Source organism: Juglans microcarpa x Juglans regia, chromosome 7D (genome assembly GCF_004785595.1).
Source record: "Juglans microcarpa x Juglans regia isolate MS1-56 chromosome 7D, Jm3101_v1.0, whole genome shotgun sequence".
Classification (NCBI taxonomy): domain Eukaryota; kingdom Viridiplantae; phylum Streptophyta; class Magnoliopsida; order Fagales; family Juglandaceae; genus Juglans; species Juglans microcarpa x Juglans regia.
The window spans coordinates 23,206,047-23,223,808 of NC_054606.1; the positions used below are offsets into that span (position 1 = coordinate 23,206,047).

A 17,762-nucleotide genomic window follows, 5' to 3' on the forward strand; every position below is an offset into this window, starting at 1 on the left:
TCTTTTGGACGGCTTTGTTCTTGAGATCAAAAATTTCAGTACTTAGCACTTGGGCTCTTTGGGGTGCAATTCGTGAATCCCCAATGAGAGGATCACACTTTGCAATTTGTGAATAAGTGTGATCCAGGTTATCAGTCTTATGAGTATTATTCATTCATTATCTTGTCTTCCTGTCAGGACTTGTACAAATGTCACACACTTCTGTTTTTAAAAAAGTAAGATCTATCATTAAAAAATTATTATTATTTATATAGATATAATATTTACTTACTTTTAATTTTCAAAATTAAGGAGCGCGCGTGACGATTCATGTGCACTATAACTACAAATATTATTTCTCTAAAACTTTTGTTGCTCGACATTTGGAGAAAAAAAGTGAATGTATTTCATTGTCAATAATCTTATGTCAACCAAAAACACTATAATTATTTCAGGTTCATGGTGGTTTTCTAAGTGCATATGATTCAATCAGGACAAGGATAATTTCTCTTAATTTTTCTCCTTAAATCTACAATTGGTCATATGTAAGTTGTTCTTTTGTTCAACTTTAACAATTCCAAGCAAAACTAATATATATCTTAATGTCACATGGGAGAAACATGTAGAGGGTTAAATCGTAAGGAACTTGATAGTTGATAGTTGATAATTAATCAGCTTCATGTTGATGTTATAAGTTTATTTCCAATGTTTCATCTTGCTTGTAGTAGTTACTAAACTAAAGTAAGCTATGATTTCTTAGAATAATTAGAATAATATTATGTTTCAAACCATGTGTGTGTGGGACTTTATGCAGTCATTTTTTGGACTTTTTGGGGCAAGTAAAATTACTAGAAAAAGTCAAGTATTTGCGAAAACTCAAAAAATGGGGACAAAAAGTTATTTGGGAGAGGGGCTAGGAAACAACGGCGGCTATGCCGTGATAAGAAGAAATCGCCGGAAATCATTCTTTTCAGTAATTTTGGCTACCAGTCATTGGAAATGGTGGTTTTATTGTAGTAAAATTTTAAAAATCCCGCATGATATAATCCGATGAAAAGAAAATAAGACTTGAATGATAAATATGTATACACACACACACACACACACACACACACACACACACATACACACACATATATAGTCAATTAATTTGGAACTAAAGGAAACATATCAAATCATTTTGTATCTTATAATTAACCATTTCTTTCCTGACAGACTATTTTAAAAGTATATTATTTTCTATTTTCTGGTTAACCATATTACGAGATTTTTTTCCTTTCTAGAGAGAAAATGAACTAGTTTCAAACTAAATAGAGAACGTAGAAATTATTTCATGTAAGAAAAGCTTGCCTGAAATCTGTATTTCTGGCAACAAACCTCGTCGGGAATAATATTGATTTCTAGTCGCAAGTGTTTCTTTTCGATTACCAAAAAATTGCCAGAAAAACTAATTGTATTTCTCAAGTTTATTTTTGGGACTTTTTGTAGCCACTTTTTGTCTCTAGGAAAATTGTCAGAACAAGCCAAGCGTTTGCATCAACTTGAAAAAAAAAAGAAAAAAAACATTGCCGCATGATTTTTTTTTTGGGGGAGGGGGGGGGGGGGACAACAATGGAAACGCCGTGACAAGAAAACATCGCTGGAAATGGTTCTTTTCGTCGATTTTGCCAACAATATTTGGCGACTTCAGCAGCGGGAAAATGTATTTTTTCTTTTATTCTAATTTCAAAAATGTTGCATGATTGTATATGTATGTATGTAAATAAATATATATATATGTGTGTGTGTGTGTGTGTGTATGTCTTTCAGAACTAAAGGAAACAAATCAAATCATATTATATCTTATAATTAATCGTTCTTCCCAAATAGACTAATTTAAAGGTATATTAATTTGGAACTAGAGAGACAACTTATTACTTTCAAACTATATAGAGAACGTATAAATTATTTCGAGCCAGAAAAACTTGCTGGAAATCTTTACTTCTGATAACTAACCTCACCGGAAATATTGTTTTCTGTTGGTGATGTTATGCTGCAAATGTTTTTTTTTCGGCTACCAAAAATTCTCAAGAAAAACTAGTTGTTTTCTTCACGATTATTTTTCATTGTTGTGGGCCTTTCGGCAGCCATTTTTGGCACTTTTTGTTGTGAGAAAAATCGCCCAAAAAATTAAGTATTTGTGACAACTTCATAAAATTCGTTGCAAAAAGTTTTTTTTTTTTTGGGGGGGGGGGGGGGTGGGGGTGCAACAATAGCGGCTATGCCATGATGAGAAAAAAATCTAAGGAAATGGTTCTTTTCAACAATTTCGCATACAATTTCTGGCGACATCAATAGCAGAAAAAATTAGTTTTTCTTGTATTGAAATTTCAAAAATCCCATATGATGTAATCTGATAAAAATAAAATAAGATTTGAAAGATAATAATATATACATATATGGTCAATTAATTTGGATTTAAAGCAAACAGATCAAATCATATTATATCTTATAATTAACCATTAATTCCCAGATAGACTAATTTAAAAGGATATTAATTAGGAACTACAAAGAGAACGAACTATTTTCAAACTAGATAAAGAACGTACAAATTATTTTAGGCGAGAGAAACTTTTTATTTCTAGTGACTAAACTCGCTAGAAATATTGATTTCAGTGGGACAACATTGCTACAAACGTTTTCTCGGGCTACCAAGAAAATGCCGGAAAAACTAGTTGTTTTTGCCTCGTTTATTTTTCATTGTTGTGGGACTTTTTGGTGCCATTTTTATGACATTTTGTGGCGAGCAAAATCGAGAAAAAAACCAAGTATTTGCAATAACTTCAAAAAATCGATGCAAATAGTTATTGGTGGGGGGAGGGTGGCCATCAACAACAGCTAAAACCGTGACGAGAACAAATTGCCGAAAGGGGTTCTTTTCTGCAATTCCGCCCACAATTCCCTAGAAGGTCAAAAATTTTATTGGCAACCAAATTTTTCATCCCTAAATATTTTTTTTGAACATTATATTGATCAATTGAATGGTATATGACTTTTGTCAGTATTTTGTGACGAAAGATAAATTTCATCCTTAAAAGTCATTTTTAGGGACAATTTTATTTCGTCACAAAAACAAATCTACCCTTTTTTTTTTGTTGCTGAGATGCTTGCATCTATTCCATTCTCTTCAATTATTAGAGGTTATTGAGTTGATGTGAAACACTATCATTGATGAGTCATGACCACGATAAAAATATGCTCTATATAGACTATAGTTCTATGAAGTTTAAAATTATTTAATAATAATTTTAAATGTTTGAATTTGTAGCAGTATTGTATATTTATTTATTTTTCTATAAATTATTTTTTCTCATTTACAAATAGATAAAATCAACAGGCAAGATTGATTAACATTGCTGAAGATTGTCTTTGATTTGGATTTGTTGAATTGTGATCATAATCATGATTACCTTCATTAATTTGACTTGGTGCACTTAAAGTAAGGGATTGATTGTTATCTTGAAGGAAGACTACCAAGGGATAGATGTTTATCATACTTGTACACAAATTATCATTATCATTTCTAAATTGTTGATTTTGTTCTTAGAAGAAGCTAAATGTATTTAAGAATAACTTACAAAAAATTTATTTCTCCACATGTGAATTATTGATATATTGAAAATTAGGAAATTTTAAATTCAAAATTTCAATCCTAAAAGAAATTAACAAAATGAGTCTTGTAGGTAAAATTATAAGTACATATATCACTACTTTTTGTTCTTATCCAAATAGTTTTGTAGGTAGTGATAGCAGTAATGTAATATATAATATTTAAGAATAAAGATGATAATAATTAAGTTAAATAAAAAGGCAAAACTAATCTCTTTTTGTCACACTAGCACACATGAAATGCACATTATTTATTTCTAATACACTTACTGTTTTGAATAGACTACTATTATTCTTATGGTCTTCATAGCATACATATCTCTAAAGCAAGAGAGTATCTTTGGTGCAAAGCAACATATTTATTCCTATTGAGACACGTCTTCTATTCTTGGGCTAAATGAATTTAGTCATTAAAGTCTAAATAATTTTAAAAGTTGAGTAAATAAATACTAGAAAATATAAAATTTTAAAATTCAGACTTTTTGCAAGAACTTCAAAAACTAATTATCTGCAACAACTTCAAAAAATTGCAGTAAAAAGTTTTTTTTTTTGGAGGGGGGAGGGGGGAATGGTACAAGTTTAAAAGTATTATGAACTAAAGAGAGACCCTTTTTTCGGATACCAAAAAATAACCAGAAAAACTAGTTTTTTTCCCACGATTATTTGCCATTGTTGTGAGACTTTTTGGAAACTTTTTTGAATTTTTTGTGGTGAGCAAAATCGTGCAAAAAGTTATTTGGGGGTGGGGATGACAATACTGGCTACGACGTGATGACAAAAATCATCGTAAATGATTTATTTTTGGGAGTTTTCCTACAATTTCCCTTAACATCAAAAAATGTTTTGAGGAAGAAATTTGTTATCAATAAATATCTTGTTCGAACGTTTTATTGATCAATAAAACTTATTGATCAATGGAATGGTATATGACTTTCGTCAATATTTTGGGAAGAAATTTAAATTTCATCCTTAAAACTCATTTCTTGGACAATTTTATTTCATCCTTATCAACCATTATCTCACAAACCAATTAATCATTTTGGAGCTCCATCAGTACATTATTTTCTTTTGGGATTGGTCTGTTCTTCACTATTACTGATATTCTCTATAGATAAACATCAAAAAGACAACAATAAGGATTCAGCCTCACCCTTCATAGAAAGAGAGGACTCAACCTCTAAAAAAAAAAATGTCCAAAAGACGAACTCCTTTTTTTATTTTTACTAAACAATAAGGAAAACAATAAAGAAAGTACTAAGATAGATGCAAAAAATGACGGATTACAATTTGGATCAACTCTAGTAGACTTTAAAATCTGTGACGACACATGAAGGCAACACGCTTTGTCTCTTTTCAGCCACAAAAGTCATATCTGAAAGATCTTATGGTGGCGATTCCAGTGATCCGACACATGTGGTGAGAAAAGCTGCTGGAAGGGGTGGCACATGAGGACCACGCGCGGAGATTTTCAAAAAAACCGTCACTATCCTCCGAACGATTTGTTGTCTGAGAGTCTTCTTATGCTACGCATGTCCTTCGAGAGTTGTCGAAAAACCGTAGATTTGTCTTTTTTAACCTTGAAGGAAACAAAATAAACTAAAAAGAGTGAACTACCTTAATAGACAACGTGGTCAGATGGAAAAATGAGAGAATGAGACTCGGCTTTCTCCTCCTCCTATGCGAAAATCAGATCTTGAGGCTTTTTATGGAAGAGAGAGTTTGCCTTTTTGAGAGAGAGTGAGAGAGGGAGAGAGAGGGTAAATCATATTATATCTTATAATTAACCCTTTCTTCCAAAATACAACAATTTAAAAGTATATTAATTTAGAACTAGAGAGGGAACGTACTTGTTTCTAACTCCTTGTAGGTTTTAAGCCCAAGAAACTGTGCCCACAAGACCCAGAAGTGGTACGTAACGCACAAGCACGTTGTCCAAGAACCAAATCAACTAGGACAAGTACTGTAACTCCCCAGTCCTAGATGAGGTCCGAGGGTGACTACCTTTCACTTAAATATCATATATTACAGTATATATATTTATAGACTCTAAATTCTCAATGCCATAGAAAAACTATTGTTTCAAATCAACTATCTCAATATAATCAACATCTCAAAATACCAAGCCATCAGAACACAACAAGATTACTTAATAAAATTCTTCACTACTCAAATAAACCTTCTATATTTAAATCATCTCACTCATGCTTCATAATCTTGATCCTCAACTGAATTATTCAAATCATCTGAAAAATATTGTGGAGATAAGGGATGAGTTATTAACAATTCAATAAGCAGAAAACATATACTAGTATGTAAACATTAGTCTTTTCACAGAATTCCGGATGTAGAACAAAACATTTAGTTTCAGGAATATAGATCTAAAAACATGTTATCAGAATATCAAAGCGACGATTTCAAATGTTCATATTTAAAAATATCCTTTGGCATAACATGATTGAACATCATTATCTTATCATATTGTATCGTATCATATCATATTAGAACAGAGATCATATTTAACCCCTGTGGTAGGATTGTGTATTATGTGAAAAGCCAAACAGAACATAAATCACCATGATACCAAATCGATTGCACTTAGAATAGAGACTATTATTATATCCCGTGGCGGGACCAGAAGTCAATATTATATCCCATGACAGGGCTAGAAGTCACTATTATATCCTGCAACAAGGCACTATTATCACCCGTGATAGGGCCATATATCAGAGCAAAACAGAATCAAAATTATCAGATCATAACTAGAAACAAAATCAGATACAGAATCAGAAAGTCATGCCAAAGGTTTTCAGATACCACATCATATCAAAACAAAGTACTGAACAATTTCATATCATTTTCACATATTCAAAACCGATTTAGAGCATCTTCACATAATATGCACAAATTTTCAGATTTTATATTCGCTCTTTTTGCATTGTCAGAAACAAAATAACATAAATTTGCTCATGTCTACACCAGTCATGACAAAAATACTTTTATCTTTTATACATATTTCATGAGTAATGCAGAACAAATAACAGAGGTTATTTCAAAATTCTTTTTATAACAATAACGTGCATATTTTTCATAAAATCAACCATACTTCAATTTTCTTTTATGCAAAGTCTAACATAGGAATCACGCTTACCTAAACTTTTAATTTTTCTAAATTTTTCCATAACAGTACCGAACGAATATCAATCATCATCTATAAAATTAGACACGTAACTTACGTAAATCTCCAAGTAAACATGTATTTTAATATTTAAGCTTAAAAATACCAAAATAAACAATTTTTCCTAAAACTTTTAAGATTCTCGCAACCTTAAATATCATCACTCTCCAAGTGAATCGATATCCTCTTAATCTCTTCGACTAATAATTTGAACCTTAAAATATTTTACTACTGAAATCTAATTATAAAAAATTTAATACTAGTTAATATAATTATATCAAAAGCCTATTACAGTAAACAATGAAATTTCATTTAAAAAAAAATAAACTAGATTAGATTTAAAGTATTTAAAATAAAATTATACTGTTACAGTTTACTTCTGAAATTAAAATATAAAATTTAATGATTAACAACATAATTTAAATCCCTTAAATATTTGTTATAAAAATAAAGTTTCTGAACTATTTTAAAATAAAAACTGAGCACACTTTAAAAAAATATATATAAACTCTAGTACGTAAACAAAACAGCCCAAATCCAATTGTAAAATAAGGCCATAAACGTAATATCACTTCCCTTTACCAAAGACAATATTTTCATTTTGTGAACCAGACTTCACTGAGAAGAGAGGAGCAGTGCACGGATCCTCACCGTGAGGCTACGTGTGGTGGCGGTTTGGGTGGATCTCGACGGCGACGCGACTGGTTTGAACGGGGGTGGGACTTCTGTGTGAGAGAGAGAGTGATGAGAGAGAGAGAGAGAACGGAGAGAGGGAGAAAGCACTGTGAGAGGGGAGGAAAATACCGTGGTGGGTGTTTCGTCTTAGGCTATGCAACCGTGAGGTGGGAGGGGTGGTTCGTGGTCGGTGTCCGATGATGGAGAATATTTTTCCAGCGAGTAGCGGTTGCCAAGCGGCTGAGATATTCAAAGGTGGTTAGAAACGTGATATCGAAAGAGAGAGAGAGAGAGAGAGAATGTGTGCAGCGGCAGCGGCCTACAGTGTTCTTACTGTGCTTGAACTGTGGAAACCGTAGGGTGGAGGCTTGGGCGGTGTTTTCTGTGGAGTTGGATGGCTTAGGAGGCTTGCGGGATTGCCGTGAATGGGAAGAACCGGTGCTCTGTTTTTGGTTATGAAAACAGAGGATGTTCTGGGGACGTGCGTGGGTTGCCGAACATGGGTCGAGCGTCGATGGGTAGTTGTTTACAGTGACTGTGTTGAAAAACAAAGGGCCGTTGTACGTGGTATTGTTTTGGTTTACGGTGGGTGATGCAAGCAACGGGAGAGACTCTGAGAGAGAGAACCGATAGCATGAAAGACATGGATAGACAGAGTTTGTTGGGAGGGAACTTGAAGGGAGAAACAAGTTGAAGAGGCGTGGGGAGGTGGAACTCGGGCAGGGAGAAAAAATTAGGGAGAGGGACTCGGATCACTTATATTCTTACGATAAATCTTGGAAGTATCTAAGAAAAAAAAAAGGGAAAAACAATCCAAACTGAAGGATAAGATGTTTAAATGGATTTCAAAAGTATTTAAAAAGAAGAATTCCACTATTTGATAAGTCTAAACTCCAAAAAATCGGTAGAAGTGGACTATTGATTCAAATATTTAAAAAGAAGAATTACACTATTGGCGCTAAATTCTGGAAGTATCCAAAAAAAAAGGGGAAAAACAATACAAATCGAAGGATAAGATGTTTAAATGGATTTCAAAAATATTTAAAAAGAAGAATTACACTATTTGATAAGTCTAAACTCCAAAAAAATCGGTAGAAGTGGCGCTAGCACCACTCTATTTAAATCGAGGACGTCTGCTGCAATTAATTGTATTTCAGAGAAGAGTCGTGTGCTATGGAGTCAAATAATTTCAACAGCGACAGCAATATTAAGGAACAAGCTGGATTTTTTAACAAACCTCCCGGGTACAGATTTCTCCCAACAGACGAAGAGCTCATCATCTTTTACTTGGAGAAGAAAGTACGGAACCAGTCCCTGCCAATTAACAACATCGTGGAGGTTAACCTATATGCATATAATCCAGATTTTCTTTCGGGTAGGTAGTACCGATTTTATTATATTGATAGTGGAGGTTTGAAAATAACTTTGCATGATATAAAGTTTGTTTCTTGCTAATTATTTATAATCTGAATGTGAGAATCATGGTAGATATTGTGCAGATACCTTAATTTTTCTGATGTCAACCATCTTCTTCTTTCCATATCGAATGCACTTAGCAAAACTAGAAGAACTAATTATAAACAAATATTCATGGTACTCAACTTGCTAACTCTGACTCATATTCAGCTTCAATCTTGTTTAATTCATTGTGTTTGATAGTGCTTCATTTTGTTTGACTGAATCATGTGCAATTAATCAAGTAGAACTAATTATCTTGCTTGTGAGTGCATATTGCATGTGGTGCATACAGTCATGACATTAAATTAAGACTATTTCATATTAAAGATCAAAAGTTGAACTAGAAAGTAACACTTGAATTTCTTCCATTAAAAGCAAAATACAAGGATTATCAAGAAGATCAATTATACATTTTCACCCCAAGAGATCGAAAGTATCGAAATGGAAGACGGCCAAATCGAGCTGCTGGTGATGGATATTGGAAAGCCACCGGAGCTGACAGGAAAATCAAATCCAAGGGAACCGTAGTTGGGTATAGGAAGGCATTGGTTTTTTATATAGGAAAGGCTCCAAAGGGTAAAAAGACCCACTGGATTATGCATGAATTTAGAGTCGAGGATTCACCCTGTAGCGAAAGAGGCTCAAATGGCATGAGGGTATGTAGTTTTCAACCTTTTACTAATTAATATATATGTTCGTTTTAAGGCTCTTAATTCTATTCTCAAAAACTGACCATCATCAGCACTAAATCTTGTACCATGCAGTTGGATGACTGGGTCTTATGCAGGATTTATAAAAAACCTGTTAAATCAATCAAAATTCAAATTGAAGATAACGATCCTGCGATGGTTGGTTCAACTTCTCTGCTAGATGATTATGATGGGGGGGATGATGAGCATATAGATAAGATGAATTGTGGAAATCTCGAAGCTGCCCCCATTGCTGATGTTGAAGTACCAGTAATAGGTGCCTGGGATAATATGCAGATCACCACGGCCAGTACCTTCCAAAATGGGTTCCAGCAGCCAGAATCTGCGGCTCAATGCAGTAACGCTCATGCTCTCGATACTGGGGCTACTTTCAATGGCTACTTCAATTATGCAAGTCCTCTTGATCTTCCTGCCACGATGGTTCCACCAATTGGATGGTCCAACTGGGCGTATAATTCAACAGATCAGACTGTCTTTGGGTCTAACTATCTAAATGAACCGAGTGAATACCAAGAGGATCTGTGGATGAGTTTGCCATCTCAATTTGATCCTAGTAGTTATAGCTTTTACCAAGAGTCGTATGTGCATCTTCCCGATAGTGTCCCAAATAATAATCCTGATAGTGTGCCAAATAATAATCCTGATGATAAGGATGGTAGTGAAGAGTCTGACGATTGATCTTTAACTTGATGAGGGAACTTAAGTATTATTACTAGACTTGACGTTTATATAGGATGATGATTTAGCTAGTTTTGGCAGCTTAATTTATGTATTTGCTTGACATTTTCTACCAGATTGATGTAGACGGCATTTATTAATTCCTAATAAAACTTCGATTGATATTGTCATTAACCTCATGTGTTGCAAAACTCTTGCATTCATGTTAAGCATTGGATGAAAACAGAAAAAAAGAAAAACATGTTAGAAATAAAACCAAAGCTTACATGCTCTAAGATTATGATCTTTAACTGATATGATGAACATTATTCAAACATCATCCACCCTAAAATCAATGACAACGAAGCATATCAGAGAGAACTACCTTCTTCCAGATACGGCCTCTCCATCCATATAACACTGCTGACAATACTCCAAGAACAGGACCAAAATACTCTGCCAATATAGCTCTAGCACACATAAAAGCTAATGAATGTTAACTACTGACAAATAGACACTATGAAGAAAAAAGGACACATTATAAAAATTCCAAGGAAAATGTGAGCTATACAGTATTTTAGATCAAGTGATTAAGAAGAAGCAAATATCAAATTCTCCACAACAAATAGAAATTAGGAAAGGGATCAAGACATAATCCACTGGAAAAAGAAAGGTAGAGAACATATGTTCAAAATGTTAAAGTTAAAGCTCCTTGGGTCATTACCATCTAAAATGGTTTGCAAAAGCCACTCCAGTTTCTCGAGTTCTTAACAAAAATACTCTGAATAGAGGATAGCAAAATAATAAAAATTATAACATTTTTTTATCTGATAGAGGCTGGTTAACAAGAACACCCAAGGGATACATCTTTCTCATTTCAAATGTTATGAGTTCATATACCTGCAAAGGCATCAAAACAGAAATAAGGTATTCTTTTTTCGATATTAGATTGAGTGCATCAACTTTTCTGTTTGTCAGAAATTTAAGCCAAAAAGCATGCTACTACATATTTAAAGCCAATAATAAATGGAGATTTCACTTTGCTGGAAGAAAAAAAAAAGGAAACTAACCCAAAAGGAAAAATTAGAGTCGAATTAAATATTATGGCCGGTTGAGTGTGATCATGCCATAGGCAAAAATGACAAGCCATCATGAGAGGTGATATCTCTTAACATTTCTAAGTAATGTAGGATTCATGCTCTTTTCGTGGTTATGACCTCCCTTCTTGTTTAAATATAATTGTATTTCTTGGTTTAGGAGGTTAACTTAAGGAAACTCATGGGTGATTCATCTTCATGGAATCACAGCACCAGGAATTGTTTCTATTATGTATACGAAATTTAATTAGAGTTCCATCTTATTAGAGTTTCATCGTATTTAGCTGCAGGAGTTTACAGTGTGTCTAGCGTAATTTCTTATTGTAAATAATATTGGATTGGATCAAAGACTTGATAGAACTGTGTTAAACATAGAGTACTTACCTCTGATAATAATGCTTAAATCTTCACTTGCAGCTTCAAATGCCATCGGAGCTTAAACCAATACCTAATGATTTCCTCTGGGTTGCACCCAGATTAATATTTGCAATTCAGGTTCTCTACATGTATTTAATCAAATGGTCAAGAAGATTTACAAAATCACCCGTACGTACACACTTAATCTATTGGTCAAGGAAACATTATTGTCCAAAAAAACATAATAATAAATTTCTGAAAATAAAAAAAGGAATTTCCTTTTCTTATGAACAACCCGTGCATGTCAACATTTAAGATTCCTAACTACAAATTTGGAAACCAAATGCTTACCTTGTCTGCCGAGGCAGTTAACAAAAAATCACCTCGAGCTACAAATTTTAGACTGGCAACCTATCAAATGCAATGTCTAATCAGCCCACAAATTTTTATGACAGGAAAACTTCAACTACAACAAAAAATAGAAAAAGATAAGCAAATAATGATCCAATTGAAGAAGGGAAAAAATGAAATTTCTTTTGAACTTTTCTTTAGCCGCCAATTGTTAGTGGCTGGGCAAACCTGTTTTGCATTCTGGGAATGCATTCCAAGGCTTCCTCTTTCATGGTGAGAGCATCTGCTAGTGCAAAAGTAGTAAGCCAAGAAGGAACTTTGCTGCAACAAGAGTTACAATAGTATGAGAATTTAAAAATCATAACAAGATATCCCAAGAAAAACAAAAAAGGAAGTACAAGAAAGAAAAAAAAAATCCACCAAAAACTTTATGGATGTAGAGATCCTTCAAAGTCATGATAGTAATTATAAAAATTAGAATTAAAGTTATCCTTTGATAGTATTAATACTTGTGCCAGTCACATTCGCAAAAGCATATAAGGATACAGTTCAATAGATTATCTCAGCAATGGAGAAGAAGAGAAAGTGATGTTTTTTTTTTCCTCGAAAACAAAACAACACATGGTATCCTTGGTAACGACCTTTGATAACATCTCAAGAGATTTAAGACACTTTCACACTCATATGAACTTAAAAAGTGATGTTGGTTCATTTCTCGATTCAATGATTTGTCAACAAATTAAACCCAATACAATAAACCCCCAATTCTAATTGACCAAAACACAACCCTAAATCTAAGCCATCTATTCACAGAAACTTCGACCTCCTTAACTCACAGATTAGACCCAAAAATGAGAGAAGAAGAAAGAAGAAGAAGAAAATACAAAAACTGAAGAAAACCTCCATTCGTACCTTAACCAGCGGGTAACTGAGGAAGAAAGTCCACCAAATGCAACAACAATAAAAACTAAATAAACTTTGAATCGGTGTTTTGAGCCAAAATGAATGAGGGTTGTTGCTTCATTTTCGATAAGAAAAACTCATTTTCTTGTTAGTTGGAAAGTTTCTTTCCCCTACTTTCTAGGTTTTCTGGGCTCTTGAAAAAAATTCGAGAGAGAGAGAGAGAGAGAGAGAGAGAGAGAGAGAGGTGGATTTTAGGGCCTCTGGCTTTTACCATTTTGTCCCATCGAATAAAACAACCCCAGACAGAGGCATACAAGGGGACAAAAATGGAAAATGAATAAAATAGAGTGATAAAAATGGAATAAAGAAGTGGTTGAAATTCACCATTCATTCTTAGATAGTCTCTTTTACTTGTAGAATAAAAAACTCATTTGTTCGCACTAAATATAGATGTTCCTCTACAAGGACCTCAACATCATATCATAACAGAGTACTAAATAAAACCAAACAATCTTCATATAATCATGCACCAAATTTCATATTTTCATAATTGCTCTTTTATACAACTGAATACAAAATGTCAAAAATTACACATATCTATACCAGTCATGATAGAAAATTTTTTTCTTTTCTTATACGAATATCATGATCAATGCAGATAAAATGACCAAGGTTATTTTCAAGTTTTTCATAGCAAAACAAAATGCATATTTTCATAAAATCAGCTTCAATCTATTATTTTTATGAAAAGTCTAGCAAAATACTATAATTTCAACCAATATTTCGGCGCACACAATTTCATCAACATGTCTCCATTATTTAAAACATCACATCACAACTTCCTAATAACAATAAACCAACAATTTATCTCAACTTACTCAAATTCATTTCACCATTCAAAATCCGCATGTCAATCAAACAATCACACATTCAAAAACAATTATCCCTCGCTTTATCAAACCAATAACTAATATATATTTGCCCGACATGTCCAAGAACCCAACAGCAACATGTAAATCCCCAAACAATCACACATCAACCCAAACAGCCACAAAACTCAACACACACAACCACACATCAACCCAATAACTCATACATTCAAAGCAAACTTATCCTTAATTTATCAAACAACAAACAGCCTACGTTTATCCCGACATTTCTAACAATCAAATAGACCATTCTTGCACTCAACATGTTAAGCAAAACACGCCACATATCCATACATTCCTCAACTTCACTTAACCAATCACCACCCACAAGTCAAGCAACAACCCAAAATTACAAGTTAGAAAAAATTACAAGTTAGAAAAAATTATTATCGACATGTAAATAACCAGACCGCCCACAAGCTGACACATTAACACATAGCACATTACTAAGTACGCTTCTTCATGGATCCACAACATCAAAATTAAAAGAACCTCCACATATCAACCCACCAAGAATTTACACAGTTTGCAGATTCTACCAAACAAATAGAGGTCAACTCATTTCCAATGATCAAATCATGTCACGCAATTAACACTGAAAAATGAGATTAACACTCAGGAAATATACCTAATTCCATGTGGCCGATACGACAAACTTAATGGCAAGAAGGTGCTGTCCAGGACTGATTTCAATGCCTTTGGCAGCAAAAGGTTGGCGCCGATAACCTATGTTAGTCACGGGTCAAAACCAAAATAGAGAGTATCTCTACGGAAGTGAGAACCTAAGGGGTTAGCGAGACGGCATTGCATGACAGAGTGCAATTAATTCAAAGAGGGAAACAATAGCGAGAGGCAGAGCCTTACTGGTGTGGTAACCACGATAGTGTGGAATCGAGACGCGGCCTTCAACAACAAAAAACCCACACACAGAAGCCTCAACGTATTGGTAATCTAACGAAGAAACACGTAAACCTCACTGGGAGTTGCAACCAACTACAATAGAAAATCAAAGGAGCGAAAAAGAAAACCTGTAGGGGTGGGGCACGGAGGAATTGAGAGAAATAGGGTTTACCACTGCACAATAGAAATCAGGCGAAGGGGTTGTCGACAACAAAAACCCACAAACAAAGGCATCGGTGCATTGGTATTCAATGGGAAAAAAAAATCAATTTTGGAGCAGAGGGATTAGGGGTGCAAATGGTCTTCGGTCCATCATTTTTCCAGACCGGACCAAACTGAACACCCAAAGGGACCGGACCAATCGGTTTGGCCCAATGTTTTTTATTTTTTTAAATAATTAATAAAAAAATTTATTTAAAATACTAAATTAAATTAAGTGACTTTTTAATATGGATTATATAACAAACTCAACAAAAAAATATTTTATATGGTCAATTATAATAAATTAGATAAAACTTATCTTATTAATTTATAAAATTACTATATAATTAACTAATTAATATTATATATTAGTTAATTTATAGAATATTAACAAGTGTTAATAACATTTAAAATTTTATATTGTTAATAGTGATAAGTTAGATGAAGATATATATAAAATATTGTTAATTTATCGAATATTAACAAGTATTAATAATATATTTAAAATTTTATATTGTTAATTGTACAATTATTATATATAAAATACATATATATATTTTAATTTTTCATTCGGTCCGGTCCCGTCCGGAAAAACCCTAGACCGTGGACCGGACCGAAACTTTTCGGTCCTTTAAAATGTGGACTGGACCGGACCGGTCTAAGTCTCGGTATGGTTCGGTCCGGACCGACCGGACCATTTATGAACCCTAAGAGGGATACAGAGAGAAAGGGAGGGAAGGAGAGAGAGAAACTTACCAAAGTGGCAACGTACGGTGGAGTGCGGCAATTAGGATCAGACAGAGATGAGAGGAAAGAGAGAGCCTACAGCGAGTGGAGCACAAAATGTTAAGGACCCAACTGATTCAAAAGCCCTAGAACTACTGGATAATAATTTGGTTAAGCCTTTAACCTTCGGGATCATAACATTCCACCACGCTTTCAAATTCGACATCCACAGCAGCCCACTCTATCGATACTGACCCGATGGTAGCCATTTTCCTTTTGGCAGCTTTACTCATCTATCAGTATTCAATTACTTAATATTATGCTCATACATAGTATTAATGGCATTTTAATCCAACTTATAGATCACCCATCCGTGACTTAAACCCGTGATGTAGTCCCTTCTCTGATACCACTTGTTAAAAATCTAACCATTGATCCAAAAGCCCTAAGACAATTTGATATTAATTTGGTTAAGCCTTTAACCTTTAGAATCAAAACACAAAGAGAGGAAGAGAGAGCAAGTATGGAATAATACAATAAGAAAATGAGGTAATTATAGCTAAGCCCTTGTTTGGATTAGGAAAGCACTTCAAACCATTTCAACTCATCTCATCTCATAATTACAACTTTTTTAAATTTTCAAGCAAAATATAATAAATAATTCAATTTTTTCAAATCCAAAACAATAATAGTATTAAAAATAATATTTTAACAATATTTTATTCTACTATTCACAAACTATCTCAACTCATCTCTGAATTTAAACGGGCCTAGTTATTTACTTGTAGAGTCGCAAATGAAAAGGCAATGAGTATAGAGGCTGAGGCTGAGGAGGAGGCTTCTAGCTGGGTTTTTGTAGAAATAACCCAACTTCAAGATGTGGAAACATTGGCAATGAAGTCAACATGGGGGCAGTTTTCTACAAATAATTCTGAAAGATGGGGAAATGAAGGGTATTTCAGAGGGGTTTGTATGATCAGTAGCAATGACATCCACGTAAGAATCACTCCTCCTCCACCAACCACTGAGATTAGGATAGGAATCGAGGATAACCAGGTTCCGATTACAGGTTCTTGCTCGAAACAAACCCAGGTCGATACCCGTCCTCCAAAACCCAAGTACATCCGGGTCGGGTACTGGGTTTAAAACCCCAAACCCGAATTTTTTTTAAAAAACCACCAGTGTCAAAAGGGTAAAAATCCCAGTCTCTCTCTCTACTCAATACTCATATTGTAGAAACCCTAGCCTCCCTTATGACCCCTATCCTCACTGCACTAAAATTGAGCCAAAAATTATTGCATCTAATGTTTGCGTGGATGATAATCGTTGCTAGTGCAGGCATTGATCAAAGCATTGAATGATCTCGATCTCCACTTTAGTGCATCAGTTCCTACTTTTATCCATCTTTTTTCACTCTCGATCACTAATCTTTCTTATTGGTGGATTTTGGAGAAGTGTCCAATTGCTTTGTATTTTGACCCTGTCATTATAGAAATATCACTATATCAAAAGAGTTTACATAATCATTAATTCTTAACATAATTCATAACCATGATGGGGGCTTCTCAAAGCTTCATTGTCGCGAGTCAACAGGCTCTGTTCGGTGGATCTAACAGATATACATTTTTTGACATGATCATGATTTAGTTTAAAATTAATTTTTTTCATCCTCGAAGCATACGTACATTACTATGTTATGATTGTACAAATTCCACAATAAATTACACTATAGCGATTAAAATCTTTTAAGAGGAAAATTCAAGCATCTTAATTAAGAAACTTGCATAATCCGATTTCATTATATATAAGTACCGTCTAAATATATGCATAATGAATATGGCCACAAAGAAACTTGCATAATCCGATTTAAAATAAAATTGCGTCTGTAAACACAAGAAGAAGATCAAAACTCTAGATTCCTTCTATCACTTTATGTTTGTGTTTTAACTTTTTTTATTTTTTAATAAATAATTAATAAAAAAAGAGTAGTATAACT

General features: G+C 33.8%; 1 protein-coding gene across 24 annotated transcripts in view; it reads right to left on the reverse strand.

The window, feature by feature from the left end:
* Positions 1–17,762, reverse strand: part of LOC121239847 — a 128,501-nt gene that overhangs the window by 50,445 nt on the left and 60,294 nt on the right. For 16 of the 24 annotated variants that reach the window (XR_005935385.1, XR_005935386.1, XR_005935379.1 and 13 more), the window contains exons 4-5: positions 12,336–12,428; positions 12,108–12,167 (exon numbers count right to left, since the gene is read on the reverse strand). Coding sequence is in view for 5 of the 24 variants with exons in the window: in XM_041137188.1 (XP_040993122.1) it covers positions 12,108–12,167; positions 12,336–12,428 (153 nt within the window). In the remaining 19 variants the exon portion in view is untranslated. Of the gene's footprint in view, positions 1–8,662; positions 8,792–8,980; positions 9,039–10,687; positions 10,789–11,783; positions 11,900–12,107; positions 12,168–12,335; positions 12,429–15,780; positions 15,792–17,762 lie in introns of those variants that run through there. The other 8 variants (XR_005935391.1, XR_005935393.1, XR_005935395.1 and 5 more) reach the window with 8 other exon arrangements.